A 23,496-nucleotide genomic window follows, 5' to 3' on the forward strand; every position below is an offset into this window, starting at 1 on the left:
TTTGACCAAAAACAAATCTGTTCAGAATTCTGAAAAGTTGCTGGCACCAAGATTTTTTTCCTGGTGAACCAGTTTAATGCATGTAGCACACTATATTGATAACATCCTTGATTTTGATCAAAACTGGTGGAAAGGTGGACAAGTTCACTAGATAGTAAAGAAGTCAGAACCAGTTGAAGGAAAATGTGTTTTTCTTATATTAACCACAATGTTCCCGGGTCATTGTCTGATAGCTGTGCCATTTAATGCAATGTACAATTTGTTGGCGCCACAAGGTTACCATCCCATAACTGGAACTACATTGTTTTTCCATCAAGCCAACCTAAATGAGGGAGGAACTGTTCCCAGTTAAGTGCTATGAGCAAACATACATCAAACAACACCCAAACAATCAGATACTGTGGAGAGGTGATTCGATTGAACGACGTATACGGCCATTTGATTTGCCTGCTGTCTCTCCTCAAGGAAAGGTAGGCAGAAAGTTATTTCCATCAATGTTTTTAAAGCCCTTGAGAACACCTGAGAGGAATAGGACTTACCCCATGTACGGCACAGATTTTTCTATCAATAGTTTATCAATTCAATTAAGTTTTAAAAACAAAACTGTCCATATAAATGTAGCTAGTTATCAATGACTAACTGCACCTGGTCCAAAAATGTTGAATGGAATGGCAGTCCATTGCTTCTTGAGTGGACTGAACAGCCTGCTAGGAATTTATCTGAATCTGATGAAAAAATGGATGGATTTGCACAAGGACCATACTTTCAACTTCATTTGCAACCAAACTTGTTCAAGGTAAAGATGGAGACAAGAATTACACAATTTTCCATGTGATAAGGTGAAGATCCCTTTAATAAAACTCATGAAACGCAGTGTAACAAAGGAAAAAAAACCTAACAAAAGCAAGTTGATAACATTTACAACCACAAAAGAAAAAAAAACTGTACAACTCTCTAAAGGCCTGGAGTCACTGCTAAGGTTTTCATTTGTATCCTATGTTCATTGGTAGATTTTTTTAAATCCATTTTCAAATTTTTATTCATTTCAGTTGATCATTTTGTATGTGCGTGTGGGGGATGAGAACAGGGTAATAAACTGAAGTGAAAAGCAAATTTATTTTTCTGCTTGTTGGTTTGTTTTGTGTCCTTCTCGAATACCATACCACAAACCCAGATAGCGGACTCGAGTCGCAGCTGGCCCCCAGGTGAGGCCCGGACCCCCCCCCCCCCCCCTTGCACACCAACACACTGCATGAATCAACATGTCTGCTGCTGTTGTGGTGAGTTTCCAAACACCCCCACCCCCCACCCCCCTATTCACCCTAATCCAGCCTGCCTTCCTTAGGTGTGGGATGATGCAAACATATCGGAGTCTGGAGTCTCAAACATCCGGGTGAAACCTGGGGTTGTCTTTAACTTGCTTAGTTGGTCATACCTCCAGATGGATGCTTTCGAGATGTGACTCAACCAAAGCACGTTATTATGACCATCCCAAGGTGCTACAGGGATACATGAGAATCTAGGCTCAGAGAGAGAGGAGATTGAGGGGGAAGGGGGAGGGAAGAGGAGAAGAGAGGATTGGAGAGTAGGCTGGTATTACTTGTAGAGTATGTCGTAGTGGCCCGGTCGATAGAGGAGGAAGATGCGGGGCTCGCCACCTTCAGGGAAGACATGGTGGTTGACTGTTCCCCCCTCGCCCCGGTCCATGTACTCCACCAGAATAGAGACGTTGAGAGCCTGAGCCAAGGCGATGATGTGGATGTGATCGCTCTCTTTGGACATAGGCTCAACCTCCTGAGATAAGACAGGATCGAAACAGAAACAACGCATAAGGAAAAGGATGGCATTATAGGGTATAAGAATCACTTGACTATCAGAGATAGCCAGTAGTTTTAGAAATCTACAAGACAGGCAAAATCACACTTGGCATTAACACTAACATTTACAGTAAGCTATCTCTAACATTGGACAGAACAAAGACAAATAATATTTAAACAAAACATTGATCTTTTTTTTGTTTTTGCCATCTGCCAAGAGGTATACTAAATGAAACCCTCTGATCATACATTCAGGTAAAATGTATCATCTACAAGTGTTGATGCTACAATATGCCAAATCTGCAAGTCAAGTAAACTCTGGACAGGGAAATGAAATTGAACTCCATCCCCATCCACTGTTACTCCAGCCAGCCTATCACATGCAGTGTAAGTACTTCATTTTCTTTGGACTTAATTATGTATGTCATACTTCACTTGTATCTTTTGTTTTCAGAAACTCCCTCACTACAGCCATAAGTTCCTGACTGTGGTTGTCACACCCATGTGTGGGACTGGGTTTGTGCATGCTGAAGCCTACCTGCTGGCAAAACTCTTTGACGGTGCGCCCTCCCTCAATAAAGTGCTGGAAGAACCCGTGCTCTCGCTGCAGGTAGCCAGAGGTGAGCAGCCGCAGGTAGACCACCACGTAGTCCGAAACACTCTGGTCGTTGAAGGAGTTCAGCAGTTCCTCGAGCGCAGGCTGTTTTTCGCAGAGTTCAATGAGGTCCATAAACTACAGTAAAGAAGGAAAATTAGCATCATACTAAACACATGTTTCATGAACTAGACATAAGAAAAACGCAAAAAACGCAAGATTTTTCACATAGATCTGTTTTCCGAGAACTGTCAGTACAAAAACAATCGGTTGTACCTAGCTCGAGTTGCTAAAGCTGCCATGCAGCTATAGTGCTACATTCTGGGGGCATGAAAAAAATGTTTCATATCGACAATACTCGGTGACCTCGAGAAACAGATCTTTGTGAAAAATCACCAGAATTCTCCTTTAAGGATGTTGGACATTTTCAATAGAGCACAACACCTTCATCGAGATATGATATGACACGCAAAGGTGCCACTACTCACAGTGTTGTGGAAGTCTTCAATAGTGAACTCGGTAAAGCCCTGGTTCACTAGATCCAGTTTACTCTTGGCTGCCACGGCTTTGAACCTGCAAGGTAAAACAAGTCCGTGAGAGTAGTAGTAATGAAAGATTACACAGAATGAGTTGCAATGGTTGCAATGGCACCATCATATACAGATAAATATGTAATTTCCAAAATATACATTTACTGAATAAATACTGTTTGGGGCAATCAATTCTGCCCATCCCACACCTTTCAAATAAACTATACTGTTCCCTCGCTCACCTCTGAAGCTCTTTGCTGTCATCCAGAAGAGATTCCAGATGTGAGAAGCCAAATGCTCTGTAGAAACAGTTTCCATCAGGTCGTGTCTTTCGGATGTACGAGTATTTTTTGTGCAAGTCCTGAAAGTAAATAGCAAAGATGCGAATGAATTTAAATTATTTGCTTTCCTTAACCTTTTTTAGTCATGTGATTACATGCAGGATCTATTTTCTTTAAAAGAAAACAGCCTTCACTGAAACTTTACTTCATAGCAAAAGCTAAATACAAAAAGCAATTTCTCCTTGTCTTTGTTCTTTAGGTGCATGCTCTGTAAATGCCTTGAGGCACTATTCAAAGTTAATGTTAAAATTAACAAAATACATTACAATTCAAAGTGTTTGCACAGTACCTTAATCTTCAGCTGGTAGATGCCGTCATCTTGCGCATACTCCCTCTGCAGAATGGACAAGTCCTGTCTGTCTGACACTAAAGGAGTCGTAGTTGCTATCTTCAAAAACAAAACAAGACAGCACAGAGAATGAGTGCTCATACTGCTTTGAAGTTGAACAAAACTTAGGTCAACAATGGTACAACTGATGAATAATACATGGACATATATTTAACCCATTCCTTTAGAAAATGGGTTAATGTTACCTTTACAATAAGATCCACTCACCTCTTGCTGAATCCGATCTTGTTGTGCCATTATGGCCTCGTCGTAGGCGAGGCAGTTTACTCCAGCTGAACACCAAGAAGAGGAGGATTTTTACATTTTATTGGTTGAAAATGTATTTTGTTGAACATACTTTCACTGATTTGACCACATTCGTTTCAAAACCAATACGCTCTTAATGGTAGACTCCCTTTACTGTCCGGTCTTTAAAAATATGCCTAGTATTTAGAAGTTTGATGTTGTTTACAGTGAGTAACGTTACTCATCTAGGCATGGGCAACATACTTCAGTAGCCCGACTCTTCTATTTTCTATAGTCTTGGCGTAACTTATCAATCATTGGCACTCACAGATGACTTGTTTCAACACGATAATAGGACCTGTCATTTAACACAATTACCACCTCATCGTGAGAGATGAACGAGTGCATTAAGCGTAAAATGCAGCAATGCCGCTGCCTTCTCGTGTCGTCTTCAGAAACAGCATCCTCCTCCATGTAAACACACCAGTGTCGTGTTGTTTCCAGCCAGTGTGTTAAATAAGGTAGCAAACCCGGGTTGTTCCAATTTTGTAGGTCGGCTGGAATTGATTAGCTGGCTATTCTAGCAGCTTTGCTAGCTAGCTGGCTAACTATCCAGTTTCGTTTCAGGCGTCGGACAGCCATTACAGAATCATTTCAGCGACAAAACATCAGGCAAACCATGCCAAGACTACATTTCAAGGACGAATCATTGTTCTGAATAAACGTATGAAGTGAAAAATCCATCGTCTGTTAGTTTACTCCTCTTTGTGTGACTTACAAGCGCTGGCCTCCCCCATTTCTTTCTTTCCTCCTTCTCATGTTGCACCAAGAGGCTGTGCAAAAATGTAATATCTTCTAAATGAGTTATTTTCGTAAAAATGGCGTTACGGTACTTTAAATAATGTGTACGGACGTGGACGCCAGACTAGCAATAACTGACAATGTAATCGTTCTAGAAAAAAAACTGTTATTTAACTCACCCTCCATCTCTCCCTGTGATGTTTCCTGCTGTTCATCCGCCATCTTAGATATACTGTTGTTCCCCCTCCCTCTTCAATCCTTACTTTACTTCCGGGTCGTATTGTGCAGCTCCCTCATGTTTTGGTTAGTGGACACTGTGACATTTATATAAAAGACATCTCGAGATTTTGGACTGGTGTGACAAGATAATGTTGCACAGAGTACATCCGAGAAGATGCCAAATGGTGATCGAGGTGGCAAGGCGGTGGCACCAAACAAGTTTAACAAGTTTGTGCAATATGATCTTTCTTGCTACACCACAATTACACATTGCAGTCAACATAGGCTACATTTAATCGGCCTGGAAACTAACCTATATAGAGGCCTTTAAGGTCTGGTGAATGGCATGTTGGTTGATTTCTGCTCATTGTCTCTTAGCACAGTGAAATTATGTTTGACAAATTATTCTGTCTGACTCCAAACAGCTGAATTGATTGAGAACATGGACAAAAAGGCAACATGGGACCGATTTTACTCTGAAACCAATGAGCACACAAAAGAATTCAAGAACTTTGAGTGGTTCTTCAAATTTGACGCTGTGCAAGACATCATCCTGCCTCTGCTGAAGCCTCCAACAGATTCAGACGCCTCAGTGCACGTACTGGACATGGGCTGTGGGACTTCTGCTTTGGGACCTTCCATTTATAAGCATGCACCATGGCCGGTCATTGTCACCTGTGTGGACATATCCCCAGTTGCCGTAAAGCTCATGCAGGAACATAGCAAGAAGACCACTGTTAAGCCTCAAAGTCCACTATCCAGCTTAGCTTTCTTAGAACTGGACTGCACTCGGCTCAAGGAACACTTCAGGCCACAAAGTTTGGACTTGATTATGGATAAAGGCACCACAGATGCTCTGCTTAGGTCGCGGGATGGACAGGTCAAGGCTGGGCAGATCCTGAGGCAGTGCCTGAGTGTTCTACGCAGCACCGGAAGTCTAATCCAGCTTTCAGATGAAGACCCAGATGCCAGGGTCTTGTGGCTGGAGAAAGAGACACTTGGCACTGGGGAGGTGGCTGCTAATGTAGGGGTCCAGGAGGTTGGCGAGCTACGAGGAGTGTGCTACTATTGTTATGAAATAACTCCTCGAACAACACAGCAATGAAGTGTACTCTCAAATTGAACCCTGTACATTATTTCACAGATCAGACTGGACTGTCTTCAAGTTATTCGATACTTAGTGTTGATAAAGTCATCACTCACACCACACTCTCCTCAATGCCCATGTAAATGCACACACCAGACATCATTAAACAAACAAGTCTAATTTTATTAAGAATACAATGTGAGCCAACCAATATGATAAATAAAAACATAAAAATCCTAAAATTGTTCCAATCTAAAATCTAAAAGGCTGCTCTCAGTATGGCCTGTAATGTGCATTCCTGGAGTGCTTCTTCCGCATCACATAATGGTAATCTGGACACACAATAAACATAACAGATATTAGATCAAATTCATATGCCTAGTATCATTTCTGCATTTCATAACACTTTTAAACGTATGTAACTACGGATAAATAATAGTAACTAAATATGTGTTAAGGGAGAATGCGATTCTACAGTAGATCAAATTTTGACCTAGACCACTACAAAGTTGGTCAATTACAGTATGTAAATCAAGTTCACAATGGGTTGTCTGGACTTGGAGAAATGTGTCTTCAACAGCATCTGAATTCTGCATATTTAATGATTGAAGATAAACTAAATAGTAATATGCCTTTGGTGTTTCACTTACCATTGGAGTCCTGTTGTGGGTAACCAATAAAGAAGCCTGGATCTGAAGGGGGAGAAAAACAATCCCATGATGCATGGTGCACTAAGGATAGTGCTAAACTTTATCATATCAGTTACCATTTTATATGATGAGGTGTAACAAATGTTTATTATTTATATTATTATTAATAATAATAAATTATAATAATAGCAATATTACTAATAACAATAGTACATTTTACTGTATGTATTACATAGCGCCTTTCAAAGCACCCAAGGTCTCTTTACAGAGTAAACACGATATGATAATAATAAGTAAACAAATTCCATTGTGGTGAGCCTGGTGTTTTGTACAGACAATAATTCAGCTGTAAATGAACGTAGCAAACAGGAGGGTTTAAAGTTCTGTGACATTTGGAGGGCAGGGGTTATGAAGGGAATGTCATCAACAGGATTTTAAAGTTGATCTGTTGATATTGAGCGTTTGGGTGTGGTTTGGAACCTACAAAGATTAGTGACCACAGTATTCTCAGAATGAGAATTTGGAAGAGACAACCGAACAAAGGATGCATACAGCTAATGGTTCGGGCCTTACCGTAAGACGGCGCAGCCTGAGGTGGAACGTAGTCTCTGGCGAAGTCTTGACCTGAGGAAAAAAAACAATGCTCTTATAAGATGGGCATAGCTCCACAGGTTGTAAATAATGGGCATAGCTCCACAGGTTGTAAATAATGGGCATAGCTCCACAGGTTGTAAATAATGGGCCAACAATGCAGGAAAGTTCTGGGTTAGACTACCGTGCACTCGATGACTATATTGTGTGGCGCAGTACTATCCCAACTCTTGCACTTTCAGTTTCACTTTGGAGTGAGGATATTACTGCGCAGAGTCTAAGTGCTCCCAATATTATTCCACCACACGCTATAGTTATCCCTTTTACCTGCTTAGAAATGCACCACATTTTATTTTGTCCCACCATACTTGGTCGTGTGACTACTCGTGTTACTGTATTTTAATAGGGAAAACATGGAGGTGTTTGGTCACTTCTAACTTCATCTCTGTTTGGATCCTAATGAATGCATTGGGCAAGCTAAGTGCTATCAAAGTTGCGCCGCACGCCAGAACCAGTGAGTGCACGCATTGAAACGTGCCAGGTATGCATCAACTAGTCTTAATTAACATAATAACGTAGTTTAATATGAAAAAAACGGTGAAGTGTTCCTTTAAGGTTAACTGTTGTGGTGGCAGGCTGCAGGTTTACAATATTACACTGTAGCACTCCACAAAGAAAACTCAATTTCTGCCTAAAAGTACAGCCCTAGTGTTCAACTGACAAGTTCATAATGTAACACCATGGAACTCCGGCTTCCCATTAGGCAGGGGTCACATTGGCAAGCGGTTAGGCAGCAGAACTATCGGAGCGGCAGTGTTAGGCTAGCATCAAACAATTCAACTTTCATAGACTAACATGAGCGTAGACGGCTCCTTTGAATTATTATGGTCGGAGCATTGTGTTACGCACTACCACTGCGGCTTATCACCATTTCCAATGTAAACCCTGCCTTAGTGTGACAGACAAATTCACCAAATGACACAAGTCTCTGAACATACGAATATGAGGAGATTCCATCCATTGGTCATCGTACTCTGAAAAATTGGAAAGTGTAATGACGCAACTTAATGCCAGCATTAATTGAAAGTTTCCATAATATGCTTAGTGGACACCTTTGTTTTGTTGCATTCATCTCTCTCTCGCTCTCTATTCAAACCCTTCTATAAAACACAAAACCAGTCACAAAGCTCAAGTGACAAGCAATTGGCTCATAGTGCAACACAGTGGATCTCTTGCTCCCAACTGTTGAGGCTAGTGAGAGGAGAGAGAGACTGACTGAATGACAACACTGCATTAATTGAAGGAATAGATCAGCACTGCAAACCTCGAACATGAGAAGGTGCCGGCCATTGGTCACGGTTTCCTGGAACATTTGAAAAGAGCATCTAACTTTGAAGTCAGAGTTACGTACACATTTTTACATGAAAATGTTTAGCTGTAAAATGTATTGACCAACATGTTTTCTGACACATCATTCTGAAAGGTGTAGGTGGAGGAAGTACCACTAATTCATTTCAATGGTCACTACTGGGTGCAAGTTATTAGTGAATAGAAAAGTATGTTGTCTGTGATTGATGGATGTGCTGGCAGTTTACAAACTGTTAAAATTAGCTAATCCATATGGATGACAATTTGTGGCCATCTGCAATAAGGCATCTAATTGGCCTCCAGATGTGAAAACCTGTCAGTCACCATTTCTAGATGGTGGTTGCCACCTTAAATGCTAACTGTGACAGCGGGAGAAAGAACTCGAAACTAAATGACACAAAACACAAGAAAAGTGGAGGATGGATAACCACTGCAAATCTTGGACATGAAAGGGTTCCGTCCAGGGGTCTAGCATCATTTGGAAAAGCCATGGTGTTATGGTCAAGTGTCAAACAATATTACACATCATCATCAAACAGACAAAACATATGAATACTGTCTAAATTTGTTGAGATATTTGTTTTCAGGAAATGAATATGCTTAAAAGTATACTTCAATATTAACCTCCGTAGAAGTTTGAGGTCATCCAGGGGGTGGCTGGCACTGGGTAGTCGTATCTCCATTCCTTTTGTCTGCACCTGTAGCCTGTGAGAAAGTTTATGTTTAGGGAGTAAGAATGAAACATGGCGCAAAGGAGACAATAGTCAGGTTGCACGACAATATCCAGTGGGGTCTCCGCACACTGTGGCTACCTGAGTTTGAGGTCATCCAGGGGGTGGCTGGCACTGGGTAGTTGTTGTATCTCCATTCCTTTGGTCTGCACCTATAGCCTGTGAGAAAGTTTATGTTTAGGGAGTAAGAATGAAACACTAGTCAGGTTGCACGACAACATCCAGTGGGATCTCCGCACACTGTGGTTACCTGAGTTCTGGGCTTTCCATGGTTGCTGCTGAACCTCCTTGGCTGGAACTTGCTCGCTAAAGCTCTGATCAAGACCTATAACAGAGAGACACATATCTTACAGGATGAGAGGGAATGCCCTACATCAATGGGTTGATTTGAATTATATTAAACTGAATCAACATCTGGACTCCAGTGATGTATAAAGTACTAGAGATCCAGACTTGAGTAGAAGTACAAGTGCTCTATCAAAAAAGTGACTTGAGTAGAAGTAGAAGTGCTCTTTAAAAAACGTACTTAAGTGGAAGTACTAAAGTATTAAACATGTTTTGTACTTAAGTATTGCAAGTAGTTTATTTTTTAAAATACTACTCAAGTACTGGAAGTAAAAGTAGAAGTATTGTGTAATTAGCTGATTTGCGAACGAGATGAGTGCAAAAGGTATCAGCACAATCATTCAGTGCAGGCCCCTTGGCAGACACACGGGGGCCATAGCCTAGGCCCTAGACTAGGCTATAAACATGTGGTAGTAGTTAAACAAGGTGAATAAATATAACTGTATGGGTTTCCCAATGTCATTTGTAGGGGTGTTATGACCGATACAACTCACTTTTAATACAATAATAGGTATACAGAATCATTGATCATCTGTAGCCATCTATCTATCTATCTATCTAATGCATCAGTCAGTAGCCATAGCATGAAAAATACATGATAAGACTATAGTGTCACAATTGTTTTAACATACTAAGAATGTTGATACTGATTTGATATGGGAGCCCCACCACACCAGTGGAGACCAGACATTACAAGGCATACTTCCCCACACTCAGTATAAAGGTGGCTTCATATCATATGTTTGTATTTCAAACATTTTGAAATTCATATGAAGTTTACATTAGGCCTATTTATGATCTGCACAATTAGTTAAAATACATAGTATGTTGAGTATTTGATATTGATTTTTTATTTTGACTCACATTTTACACGATTGTCATATTGACTTACATTTATCTTTAATGTCAATTGTCTAATTGAGTGCCTGTCACTTTAAAAGAACATGAGAGTAATTAGGCCTCAGTCGTGGTAGGTTATCCGGCTAGTCTAGAATAGGCATAATGCATAGGAATATGTGGAGGTGATGCTTCTGTTTTCTATGTAACCTATGTAGTTTAAATAAATGTTCTAAAACTAAACAAGTGGAAGAACACAATATTCAAGTAGTAGGCTAGTTATTGTGGGGTGCTACACAGACTGAAGACCAAGAAGAAATGTTGCAATTTAAAAACGGGATTACTCGAGAATGACTTATCGTACAAATGAATGCTTCTCATGTAGCCTAACTTCACCTTGATTTTCTCGCGAACCCTTAATTACAGCAACTATTTACTCCCATTGGAAAGCTAAGATCGTGCTGTCAACAAGTGACACGCATCAGTGTGACTAGGACTTTGTGAGCAATCCGGAACGGATTTGTTCGTGACCGACACACCAGTAACGAGTAACGATGGAGCACATAAAAAATGTATCGGAGTAAAAGTACTATACTCATCAAAAATATGTAGTGAAGTAAAAGTAGAAGTAGGAGAAAAAAATAATACTCCAGTAAAGTACAGATACTGCATTTCAGTACTTAAGTAGAGTACTTAAGTAGTTCTACTTCGTTACTATACATCTCTGCTGGACTCTCACTCTCACTACATGGTGGAATAGTTTTTAATGATAGATAGATAGATAGATAGATAGATAGATAGATAGATAGATAGATAGATAGATAGATAGATACTTTATTGATCCCCAAGGGGAAATTCAATTCTAATGATTCAGTAATCATTTGACAACCAAACACACAGTATGAAACACTAATAATCCCCTACCCACATTAAGACCAAGTCCACACCAAGAAAACTAATATTCATTATTCTGACTTAATAGCTGTCCTGCGCTCCCTGGTGCGAATCTGAGTGGCAAGTGTACCTGTTGGAGGCTGTGATGGTGGCAGCTCGACGCCCCAGGCATTGGCGATATGCGCCAGCATCAAGCTGGTCATTCGGCGATGGGCCACAGCGTTCCAGTGCACCCCGTCCCTCATCCGGTGCTGCAGGCTGAAGCGGAACTGGAAGTGCAGGTCCAGCACGTCCAGGCCGTACACACTGGCCAGCGTGGCGCTGCAGTAGTTGGCCTCGATGATGTCAAAACGCAAATTTGGGCCAAATTCTGCAACCTATTGGTAAGGAGACACACTGCTAAACAGCTGCTTATCTTTCAATGTTTTAGTTTCTGTAGCCTAAATTATATTATATATTGTAATACATAAATATCTAAATTTGAAATGATGCACCTCTGGCACCAAAAAGCCACCAATGATATTCTTTCCCAGAGGCATGGTGAGGTTCCAGATTATCAAAGCCTCTTCTGGGAGGATGGCTCTCATCTTTCCAAAAAGCAAGGTCAGATTTTGCATGTAATCTGGTTCCCACTGTCGCCCATATCTGAGAGTGAACAAACAAACCATGTAAGTCTGTGCATCACACATAAAATATGTACGTTTTATGTGAGAAGAGAAACTTAATGACGGCATACTGAAAGCTGATAAATACCTTGACACGTCCCACACGCAGGAGTTCATAATCACCAAGTCCGGTTTGGGACCCTTTTCAAATTCCTCCAAAATGCTCTGCATATACTTAGAATATATGCGAGTCACGAAATAAAAGCGAACACGGTGGTGGTCCGACGTGAACTCTCTGACCTCCTTGTACTGAGTTCCATTTGACATCTGGCCTTTTCGGCCACCCTCAAGGAGCTCGTCATTCTCAAATTGCTCCTCCCCCTGGGAATACATAGAGACAGAGGTCAACATGGGGTCGCTGAACTAAATTTCTGTCATGACTGAGAAATTATGAGCTGAGACTGTTTTTGTTTTTACCGTGTCACGGAATGGGCAGCTAGCTGTTGTGAGGAAATGATTGCTAAAAGTGCAAAAAATGGTATGGGCTTGAAAGCGCATAGAATCCCTAAGTTTGCTCATCTTATCTTCCAGATGAAGGTTCATCTGAACCATCTTTCTGACAGCACAGACCATTAAGTGAGTTTGGCCAGAGCCTTTAGAAAGCTCCTGTTTGTCTACTGATTTATTTCCTTTTGTTAAAATATGCCAGTGTGCCCGGTCCTGACCACAGTTGATGAACCCTCCGTGACCCAGGATCTACCTTGGTCTTCAATTGAGATGCAGCCAGGTAATTGTCTTTCTGCAACAGCAGCACAAGATCTTTGTAAACCCCACGATGAACTAGAAAAGAAAAAAGAGGGGGAGGGAGAGGGAGAGGGGGAGGGGGGGTGTTGACTTCATCAGTGAGGTATGAGTGTATTTCAAGTGTGCCTTAGCGACAAACCTGGGCAAATTAACTGGTATCAGCATTGCTACTACTCACTTGAGTCCCCCAGAACAACAACAAATTTGTTGTGCAGAAGCTGGCTGGCCTGTTGATGGGACACGTGCGCCGTCTTCATGCTCACCAAAAAAACAAAATAAAAAAACCTTAATCTCAAACCAGTTCAGACAACACTTTATAAAGACAAAATACAACATTGACGCCGGCAGTATGTCAAATAAAAATAGCATTAGCAGCTATACATCATCATTGTTGTCCCTCACAGAAAATGTAGCTAATGTTAGCTCTCAAACTTGACATTTGAAACATTCCGTGCGCAAGCACATGTGTGAGTACACAGTTATCTAACCAATGCTAAATTCCAGTCAAATGTGTGAAATATGTCTCTTCCGAATTTAGCCGGATAAGATAAGCGTTAGGAGGACGGCTTTATATTTAATTGCATTGTGAATATTAACGTCAACGGTATTTAGCTGGCTAGCAACGACCTACCTTGTATTATAACCCACCCACCGCAAATGGCCAACGTTTGGTGTTGAAGACAAGCTTTATCTCAGCAGCAAATCCAAATCTGTAAATAAAATAGTAATTCTAAAAATAATAATAAAATACACTAGTCCAATAAGCCTACTGCAATCGTCAATCTAAAGCATTCTTCCATAGTCTCAGTTTAAAAATTAGGTCTGGACAGGAGAAGATGGACACGTTTTATAGAAGGCGTGGTTTCTTTGCTAATGGTTGCCTGAGTTTATTTAATAACTCCATACTTAGAACTTAACTTAATTAGTCCACTTACACGCGACATCACGATGACATATTCAATAAATAATTATACATTTTAAATTATATATATATATTTAAAAAAAAATTAGTTCGGTTGGCAGTGACACCTTGTCATGGGCCAGCCGTCTCTAGGCCTGGAGTTGCATTTTTCAGGGGCTATCGCCCTTGAGATTTTAGTAAGGGGGTTTACATTTTTAAGCTGATGATTGATTTCTATAGCTATATTGCTAGCAAGAAATTGTGCCCAAAATGCTCAACATTGTCTGCCTAAAAATACTTCGATATCAATACTATCAATGCATGTGTGCTTGAGTGTAAGGCCTAGCCTGCTCTGCCAGTTCTTGTAGCCATTCAGTGCACAAAGTGCAGAGATCTCATTTAATAGACTTTTACACAAGCTGAAGCCTCCATAGCCTATGAAGTGTGAAGAAAAGAAAGGGTAATAGGATCAGATAGACAAACAAGCACGCACACGCACACACACACACATACACTCAGTAACAGTTGGCTGTTGATAGCTGACAGATAGAATGTACACTGAAAAAAAGTAGAACAATGAAAATGCAGATGTACATTGATTGCACATTCTTAGACTACATGTCTAGGTTTATGAAACTGATTCATGTTGTGACCCAAATTGATCAAGTAATTTCAATGAAATTGATCAAGTGATGTTTATGAAGTATTCATGTAATTTCAGCATCATTGTGTCATACCTGCAGCATGGAAAGTAGATATGCACTTCTTGCAACATCAATGCTAAAGGACAGCTTTGAATATGTTGTGTGCCATAGTATTAACATCTGCTATGGAACCACTAATACTTTGTGCATGCATCTAACACGTTGATGGTGGGATGGACAATTCCATGCTCCCAACTTTGTGGCAACAGTTTGAGGATGCGTGTGACCTCACAAATGTGATTCTGAAAGAATGGTCAAAAATTCCCACAAACCCACTCCTAAACCTTGTAGAAAAGCCTTCCCAGAAGAGTAGAAGCTGTTATAGCTGTAAAGGGTGGACAACGTCATATTAAAAGAATGGCGACGTCGGTCAGTCGGTGGATTAAGAATGGGATGTGACTTAAGGTCATGCAGTATGTGAGCATGTGAGCAAATACTTCTGGCAATATACTGTGTCAGTGTTTCATATAGCACATATAGGGGATATAGGACGGATAGGAGATGGAGACAAATTGACAAATGTGATTTATTTTTCGCAGAGTATAAGACTGAGTGCTATGCGATAAATCTGGTTTTTGTAATGTTGATCAACAGGTAGTCAAGATCGGAGGTGGTGATTGTACCAGTATACATGAGAACACAAGACCGTGTTTCCATGAAGAAAAATAAAGCACAGATCCTAAATCTGCTCCCTACTACTGTAACTTCTTGTAAAGCACTTCCCATCTCCTACTCCTGCAACTTAGCACATTAGATATCTAGTCCTGTTACAAACACAGCGCTTGAATTCAGGCATGGGGCAAGATTTGAAAGTAGGCAAGTAGGTCATATTAGATTCTATCTAGATTTAGATTCATTCTATAAGGGGAACACTGTGGGCAGGTGTCTTTCCAACTTTTGAATAATTTTCAGACAAAGGTTTATCAGAACGATGAATTCCATTATTAACTGGTTACCTAAAACTGAAAATATTGAAAATATGTTTTCACTCTAAACAAGTGTTATTGTTCTTTGAACCGTTTCTGATCCCTTGTTTAAACCATCAAACATTTACATCACAAGATAATAGCAGATGCATAAGCTTGTACACTAATGTCTACAAAGACAAACAAAGAATACATCATTATAATCACTTAAAAAGAAAATGAGCAGGCAAATGGTGGACATATTTATTTAAGATGTGAAATAAATATAGTGAATTATCCAATCCTCACTTTGATGTCTTCTTTCTCATTCTTCTCAATGATCTGGAGGAATGAAATACTGAGTTTATCTGGTGTGGACTGTGAACAAAAAGGTAATTTCATTCTTAATGTGAAACTGCCTCTTTTCCGTTGGGAGTCGGCATTACACATGAATTTAACTGAATTCATTATATTGTTAAAAGACCTAACCTTGCAGTAATTGCACCTGGTGGTCATCTTGAGATGTTGTGATGTTTATGTTTATGATGTATGACGTTTAAACTTTGTATAAAAAGTCTTGATAAAACCTTTAGCCCTTCTTCTCCAAGGTCGTACATCTCCCATAATTCCTTGACTCCAAGTTTTGCACTTCAACTTGTCGATGATTAGGAGGTGGCTGTGAGGTCTGCCTGAAATATGGGCACCATCAGCACCATCAGCCTTGGTCCCAATCAGATCAGTGTGTGGCTGCAAAAACAATTCCTATCACTCAAACATTTTATTACATTTACACTTACATATAACACTTACATACAGACTTACAAACACTAACATACTGACCACCACCAAATATTTACCAGTTGAAACCACTAGATGGAGGGATAACTAAGTCATAGCATCGGATCAACACTGTTGCATTTACATCTTAAATTCCTTATGGTGTTTGCCCATTTTAGATGCCTTTGAAATTCTTACCATGTGTGCCAAAGCTGGGTCCATGCTACTGCCCCCATCTCCACTGCTTCCCCAGTGGTGGCATTAGTGGATGTTTGTCATGTGGCTAACCTGAAGGCAAAAATGATTTGCATGAGATAATGAAGACATGAAACAATGTCTGCAAATGTGTAAAGTTCAATCTCTAAATTCAATGGAAATATACACAAATCTATACTTACTTCCAGCCAATAGGTCATCCACCCTAAGTAAAACCACTCAGAATTCAATACAACACCTGTTAGGTTTGGTTATCTTTCAGCTTATCTCCAACCAAACCTCAAATGACCTCAAATCACTGAATATTTTATAGGTCAGTAAAATGCATAAGTGGTCATGGCAATTGTGCTAAATCTGAGGCAGCAACAAAGGTTTAATCCTATAATGTAGGAAGAGCTCTTTCCCTATACAGTAGACAAATATGTCTGAGGGCCTCTCTGTGCCTGAAAAGAGAAAAAACAATGTTAACATTGTGTGTCAGAAAACGTTTCAAGAGTAGGCCTACAACTGATGCATGCTCTCCATGAACTTCAATGTAAGAGAGTTGAGTATGCAGGACTCAACTGGGTAGAAACCAAATTGGGACCGTGGGGAAAGCTGCAGTGAAGCATCGCGAGCCCTGCGTCTTCTGTAAAAGAAAAAGAAAGACATTGGACTGAGCATTTACATCAAGAAAGATTCCTATACATCTGTCTCAGACAACTGGCCCTATGTGATGGCAAATGTGCTTCCCATTCATATCTTAGGATAGATGGTGATCTACTGTACTTTCAATTTCCAAGATCTGGTGCCACATAAACAGAACGTCAACCGCTTTTCCGTAACTTAACCGTAAGTAGCAGGACTCCTTCAAATGAGGCTAGTTGCAAAGTGTGGCGTTAGTCCATTCTATGAAAGTTCATAGTTTCAAAATCCAAAGGTTAAATCAAGTTTGTTTGGTTTTTTTAAGCATATTTTCTTTTTTTTATCTGGATTTTTAACAGCGAGCTCTCATTACTACTTGAATGCAATAACATTTTGCAGTAGTGGTATTGCAAGCATGGAAGAAGTACTGTATATTAGAACACTGACCCAGGGTTAATTAGAGACAAATCACTGAAATTTCATCTGTAGCCTACAGTGGATAGTTTTTATTTTAAAAATGAATATTCAACTGCAGAAATAGTGACTTGAGGACAATCCACATCGACGGATCCTTTTTATTATTTTTGTAATAAAAAGGTACACACACAGAGATCCCAATTTAACCCCTACCTTAATCAACCATCCGGTCAGCTTTGATGTCAGCAGGCCTGTGTTAAACCACCTCACCATATCCATTTCATCCTTGGGGGAGTGAGGTGTCTTACCCAAGTGTCTCACTTTCACTGCACTAAGTTGGCATCTGGCAATTGTATATCAAGAAAAAAAAACAGACCAGAAACAGGTTTCTTTATATCTCAATTGAGTAATTTTATTGTTTATTTGATAGAGCAATACAACAGTAAGTATATACATTCTAAACATTTTAAAACCTGTGTCATTATAAAAATTAGCCTAATGGAAAGGAAGGCAGAAGAGTCAGTATGGCCTGTAGTGAGTACGGCAGGTGTATTTGTTCCGCATCACATAGTTGCCATCTGCACACCACAAACAAAACAGATATTAGATAAGTTTCATATGAAATACGTATGTCACTTACACTATACTAATCTCCAAATGTTGAATTTTTTTGGATGCTGCTTAATTGATATCCAGATCACATGTTTTTCAGCCATCCCTCCTATTCTGATGAGGCAAACGGTTTCACAGTACTTTCATGTAAAACAGGTGTAGAGGTGGGTTTGGGGCCTTTGGGGTACACACTCATCATAGTAAATCACTGTAGAGTCTAAGATTTACAGGCCTTGTGTAATTTCTTCCATCTATTTACAAACAGTGCTGTGACTTCATAACTTCATAACATGAAGTTGGTTATGTGAATCGGGTTGACAGTGAAAAGCAGCCAGACTTGAACAAATATGCTATTCATATTCATTTAAGAAAATCTAAGCACTATACATCTTTTAAACAAGATCAACAAGAGCTTACTTGGAGGGTGGCATTGATGGTTGCTATTAGAGAAGCCTGGGCCTGGAGGGAGAAAAAAACCTCACTTCAATAACTTTGCTTTATTCACTAAATCAGACATTTTCATTTTTTGGCAACTTAAAGTTTACATTGCTTGCCTTATATTACTCTAGGCCTGATATAATTATGCCATAATGCATTATCATTTTCCCGGAAGTGAACCTTGCACATAATGACTGACACTATGGGCCTCTCTCATTTGTCTTTTTATGTATCCTCCCTTCCTTCCTCTGTCCTCATTCCCACTGATCTAGATAAAGAATGATGGGGCGGCAACAATGGGATAGTCTATCCATTGTTCTTTATAGATCAGTGGGAACGAGCTGGAGGACGGAGGAAGGAAGGGAGGATAAATAAAAAGACGAATGAGAGGGGCCCCATGATAAGGGAAAGAGTGTGAGGTTGTGTGATGTGAAGGAGACGGGGTCAAGTAGCAAGAGAGCGTCTATGTCTCATCGCACCAAGGTTACCTGAATTCTGGCCATTCATTGACTCCCTTCTGATCCACCTGGTGGCTGGATCATCCTGGCTGAAGTGCTGATTCAGCCCTGTAAGAGACACATGGCTGACTGAATGAAGAAACCTCACACATTGAATTAGATAGATCACTTGATTTAGCAATCTTGATTTAGCCGTCAAAAATAGTAATTCAGCAAATACACAACAAATATTTAATGTAACATAAATATCCTATTCATTGGAAATCAAAGTACTTCAAATACTTGAACATTTACCTCTATAGCCCCATGAAGGCTTTGTTGGGGGGGCAGGTGGCAGGTGGTCATCTCTCCTTTCCAGAATGCCGTTTCTAGTGACTGTGAGACCGTTTATAGTTAGGGTGGGAGAGAGTGGTGCCTCTCAACATCCCTCCTCGATCCTCAATGCTCGGTTCTCCAGGCTCGTTCCCACTGATCTATAACTAACACTGGATAGACTATCCCATTGTTGCCACCCCATCATTCTTCATCTAGATCAGTGAGGACAAGGACCGAGGAAGGAAAGGAGGAACGATAAGAGACAAATGAGAGGCACCCCATGTGTGGTTACTCCAAGGTTACCTGCATTCTGGGCATTCCTGGGTTGCTGGAACACATCATTGCTGGCTAAATCTTGCTTGAGAAGACTCTGATTCCGACCTATAAGTCAGAGACACATCACTGGGTGAGAGGAAATGCTGTGTAAGAATACAGATAGTCCTCCAGTTGTGAATGAGATCCATTTCCTACTTCAAGAGTGTGGGAGAAATATGATTACCACCAAGAGGAACGTAAACGCAAAAGGCCCTTGTTCGTCAGTTCTCTTTTAACATAGAAACATCCCAGACTATGGAGAGGAATTCTTTCATTGAGCATTTTGGTGTTAGGCACACTTAAATACAAATACACACTTTAATACAACTACTGTAAATTAATTACAAAATCAAACCAAACAGACAGACCAAAACGGTCACCTCCATAGTAGCGTGGACCCTTCCAGGGGCTGTCAGGCAGTGGGTAGCAGTCAGGCCTCCTCTCCTGGAGTCTCCACCTAGTGACTGTGTGAAGGTTTATAGTTAGGCTGGGAGAGAGTGAAGTGGTGATGTGAAGGAGATGGGGTCAGGTAGAATCACAGCGTCCATGTTTCGTCCTTGTGCTGTTACCTGAATCCTGAGTGTGCCTTGGTTGCTGGTACATCACACTGGTGGCCAGACCTTGTTTGCTAAAACTCTGATTCAGACCTACAGTACAAGACAGACACATGTGACTGGATGAGAAGGAATGCCGTGCATGAGTAAATTGATTTGAATGAAATGGATAAATTGAATTGACCACATAAAGTCCCAGTCAGACAGCAAGAGACTAGCAGGGCTACAACAAAGTTACACCAATCTCAACATTTGGGGTGATAACTGATGAGCAACGAGGGAACCACCAGCTGTCTATATGTGGCTCATGTGTGAAGGACACTGTAACACAACTGGCAATATGTGGCCTATGTATAAAGGACAAATCAAGCAAGCAACTAACCAAACAAGAACATATGTCTGCAAACACACACTCTAATATATTCTATGTATACTTAAACATTGTACCTATTTTCGCAAAAAAATCCTGTTTACTTTCCTCTCCATAACAGCGTGGACCCTTCGGGTGGGTGGTAGACGCCATGTAACAGTCCGCTTTCCTTTTCTGGGGTCTAAAACTAGTGACTGTGAGAAGGTCTTTGTTTAGAGCGGGAGAGAGTGAAGCAGTGAAATATTAAGGAAATAAGGTCAGGAAACATCAGAGCACTCACGTCTCCTCACGCCGAGGTTACCTGCATTTGGGGCATTCCTTGGTTGCTGGTACACGTGATTGGTGGCTGGATTTGGTCGATTCTGACTCACAAGAGAGACACGCCTCACTGAAAGAGATGTTGAAATTGATTTGAATTAAATTCATAACTTGAATATCCTTACATAAAATCAATAGGCATGCCATACAAACGTCTGATCATTCATACAAGGAACATGTTTGTCTTCCATCCTACAGTGTCGGATGGAGAACAAACATGTTCTCCGTATGGAAGTGGGTAGAAGTCAGCCCTCCTTTCCTGGAGTCTCTAAGGTCAGGCAGCATCAGGGCATCCATGTGTAGTCACTCCAAGGTTACCTGCATTCTGGACATTCTGGGGAATCCTTGGCGGCTGGAACGCCCCATTGATGGCCGAATAGCTAAAGCTCGGATTCAGACCTACAGTATTAGCCAGAGACACATCACAGGATATAATGCAGACCGTAAACAGAAGGCCTATCTAATAACCCTATTCCTTTTCGAGAAATGAATGTGCTTCAAAAACAACTTCAACTTCTACCTCCATAGCAGTGTGAAGGCTTTGTTGGGGTGGCAGGCGGCAGGTGGAAGTAGACCCTCCTTTCCTGGAGTTTCCATCTGGTGTCTGTGAGAAGGTTTATGTTCAGGGTGGGAGAGAGTGAAGTAGTGAGGTGTGAAGGAGGTGAGGTCCAGTAGCATCAGTATCTTGTTTTGTCTATTCTGTGCTCCCGTAGAAACATAACATGACTGTGGAGGTGGATCTTTTCCCTTTGTAGATATACAGCACTCATTCTAAGCCAGGGATTCTCAAACTGTGTTACGCCAGCTGCTTCAAGGGGGTGCGCGAGATGAAAAGGGCTATGAAAGGCGAAGAGGTGTTGAAAATGAACTTTTTACATTTGTTGTAATGACTTCATGAACAAATACATCATTTTGAATCAGGTCATAATGATATGGACACATAAACTTAAGGATATCATTTGTGAACTCTATCGTAGGCTGTGTATTCATTTAAAAAAAGGGCGGATATTAACAATACGTCAATAGAGTGTGTTACTTTTTAAATGTGTCGGATGGTGGGGATGCACGAGCCAAGTCAGGAGGTACAAGGTGGCACGAGGGGAAAAAAGTTTGGGAACCGCTACTCTAAGCAAACGAAAATGCAACAAATAGTATTTACAGACTATGACACACTAATGAAAACATACTGTAATTATGGGGATAATACAGTTAATGTCTGCTTATAGATCATCCCTAATGTAATCCTCCACAATGTGCCTTTAAAATAGCAGGTTCTGCATCCCTAATGCCAACGAACCAACGTAGCCTAGCAACGATTCATGTTCATGAGCATTACAAGGTACTGTGTGATTCATTATGGACCATCATATTCTTTTCAGTAACATGCATTCTAATTCAAATTCAAATAAATGCAACAAATAAATTACTATAAATACTGTATATTACAAGAGACAAACCAGACAGATAAAAAACCCTATGTCTACATCGCATCACACACCCAAACATATTCGTTCAATGTACAGTTAACGCTACGCTTCGCTTTCCAGAAATCAATATGCTTAGAATTACACTCTATCATTCACCTCCATTGCAGGGTGGATTGTTCAAGAGGGAGTTAGGTGGAAGGTACTGGTCTCCCATCTGTTCCTGGAATCTCCTAGTGACTGGGAAAAGGTTTCTAATTAGGGTGGGAGAGTGTGACCTGGTGTGATGTGAAGGAGAGAAGGTCAGGTAGAATCAGAGCATCTACTTGTCATGCTTAGGTCGTTTGCTGAATTGGGAGCATTTCTTGCTTGCTGGAACATCTTCATGGCGGCTGGATATGGCTCGCTAAATGGCCGATTCAGACCTATAAGACAGACACGCCACTGGATGAGAGGGAATGGGCAACCATGAAAAAAAATTATTTGAATGAAACGAATCAATTGGATTGGCCATCTTAGTACGGACAGGAATACTGTACAACTATATTACTGTGAATGAATTGCTATTACAGTTAGATCCGGTTGAACTATTTATTCATTTCGGTTTGGACGAGAGGCCCTCCATGAGTCATCAAGAGTGACAGACTTAACAGATTTAACCCCACTCAAACGTTTTTACCACTAGTAATCACTCCGCATATTGCACTGAATTATCCAGCACGATCATTCCATTGATTCAAAGCAACAGAACAGTGACTTCACAGGAGCAGCACTTTGGTCAACTGTTGTTGTTTTTCAAAGTGCTATACAAATAAATTGACATTGACTTATACATCGTACATGAGCTCAGGCGCATTTTTGGGTACAAAACCTGGGCATTTAGTTTTAATTGATCAATATGACAGGAGTCATACAAACAAACAAATATATTCTACATATGGTGAAATGTTTTTGAGAAATGAAATGTACTTAAAATCATAGGTCCACATTCACCTCCGTAGTAGGATGGAGCCTTCGTGGGGATTTCAAGCAGTGGGAGGCAGTCAGCCCTCCTTTCCTGAACCCTCCACCTAGTGGCTAAGTGAAGGTATTTGTTTAGGATGGGGCGAATGTGAAGTCATGTCACGTGGTCAAGCAGCATCATAGCATCCCTGTCTTCACCTGAATTCTGAGTGTTCCTTGGTTGCTGGTATTGCTGATTAGGGGCTGTATCCTGCCTACTAAAGCCTTGATTCATTCCTGTAAGAGACATACCTCACTGAATGAGGAACCTCATTCATGATGAATAAATTCTTAACAAATAAATAAATCAAATAATTAGAACATCTCTACATAAAGGACACTGCACTTTTAAAACTG

The 23,496-nt window shown here is 40.6% G+C and overlaps 4 protein-coding genes across 6 annotated transcripts; 1 reads left to right on the forward strand and 3 right to left on the reverse strand.

The window, feature by feature from the left end:
- Positions 1-835: 835 nt before the first annotated feature.
- otub1b (OTU deubiquitinase, ubiquitin aldehyde binding 1b) lies at positions 836-4,995 on the reverse strand. Its single transcript, XM_062515859.1, has 7 exons — positions 4,838-4,995; positions 3,840-3,904; positions 3,573-3,671; positions 3,185-3,303; positions 2,901-2,985; positions 2,356-2,550; positions 836-1,794 (listed from the first exon to the last, which is right to left on the reverse strand). The coding sequence occupies exons 1-7, from the start codon at positions 4,878-4,880 to the stop codon at positions 1,597-1,599; spliced, it is 804 nt and encodes a 267-aa protein (XP_062371843.1). The 5' UTR covers positions 4,881-4,995; the 3' UTR covers positions 836-1,596.
- Positions 4,967-5,992, forward strand: cskmt (citrate synthase lysine methyltransferase). The gene is made up of 2 exons (XM_062515860.1): positions 4,967-5,105; positions 5,303-5,992. Exons 1-2 carry the CDS (start codon positions 5,027-5,029, stop codon positions 5,980-5,982), a joined length of 759 nt encoding a protein of 252 aa, XP_062371844.1. The 5' UTR covers positions 4,967-5,026; the 3' UTR covers positions 5,983-5,992.
- Positions 5,993-6,126: 134 nt separating this feature from the next.
- Positions 6,127-13,616, reverse strand: LOC134059449 (PC-esterase domain-containing protein 1A-like). Of its 3 annotated transcripts, XM_062515856.1 has the most exons (14): positions 13,421-13,616; positions 12,968-13,047; positions 12,746-12,825; positions 12,134-12,366; positions 11,875-12,025; positions 11,511-11,757; positions 9,555-9,629; positions 9,386-9,463; positions 9,198-9,278; positions 8,530-8,568; positions 8,204-8,239; positions 7,188-7,238; positions 6,615-6,656; positions 6,127-6,296 (listed from the first exon to the last, which is right to left on the reverse strand). In XM_062515856.1, the coding sequence occupies exons 2-14, from the start codon at positions 13,044-13,046 to the stop codon at positions 6,238-6,240; spliced, it is 1,251 nt and encodes a 416-aa protein (XP_062371840.1). In that variant the 5' UTR covers position 13,047; positions 13,421-13,616; the 3' UTR covers positions 6,127-6,237. The 3 variants fall into 3 exon arrangements, with proteins under 3 accessions (XP_062371840.1, XP_062371841.1, XP_062371842.1); XM_062515857.1 differs by lacking the exon at positions 8,530-8,568; XM_062515858.1 differs by lacking the exons at positions 8,204-8,239; positions 8,530-8,568 and having other exon boundaries at positions 13,421-13,614.
- A 5,211-nt stretch (positions 13,617-18,827) lies between these two features.
- Positions 18,828-23,359, reverse strand: LOC134060504 (uncharacterized). The gene is made up of 13 exons (XM_062517235.1): positions 23,299-23,359; positions 23,131-23,207; positions 22,464-22,562; positions 22,297-22,377; positions 21,234-21,317; positions 21,032-21,112; positions 20,676-20,783; positions 20,473-20,589; positions 20,041-20,118; positions 19,852-19,935; positions 19,460-19,537; positions 19,136-19,216; positions 18,828-18,949 (listed from the first exon to the last, which is right to left on the reverse strand). The coding sequence occupies exons 3-13, from the start codon at positions 22,522-22,524 to the stop codon at positions 18,828-18,830; spliced, it is 975 nt and encodes a 324-aa protein (XP_062373219.1). The 5' UTR covers positions 22,525-22,562; positions 23,131-23,207; positions 23,299-23,359.
- Positions 23,360-23,496: the final 137 nt, after the last annotated feature.

The sequence above is a fragment of the Sardina pilchardus genome, chromosome 16 (genome assembly GCF_963854185.1).
Source record: "Sardina pilchardus chromosome 16, fSarPil1.1, whole genome shotgun sequence".
In the NCBI taxonomy this organism is placed as follows: domain Eukaryota; kingdom Metazoa; phylum Chordata; class Actinopteri; order Clupeiformes; family Clupeidae; genus Sardina; species Sardina pilchardus.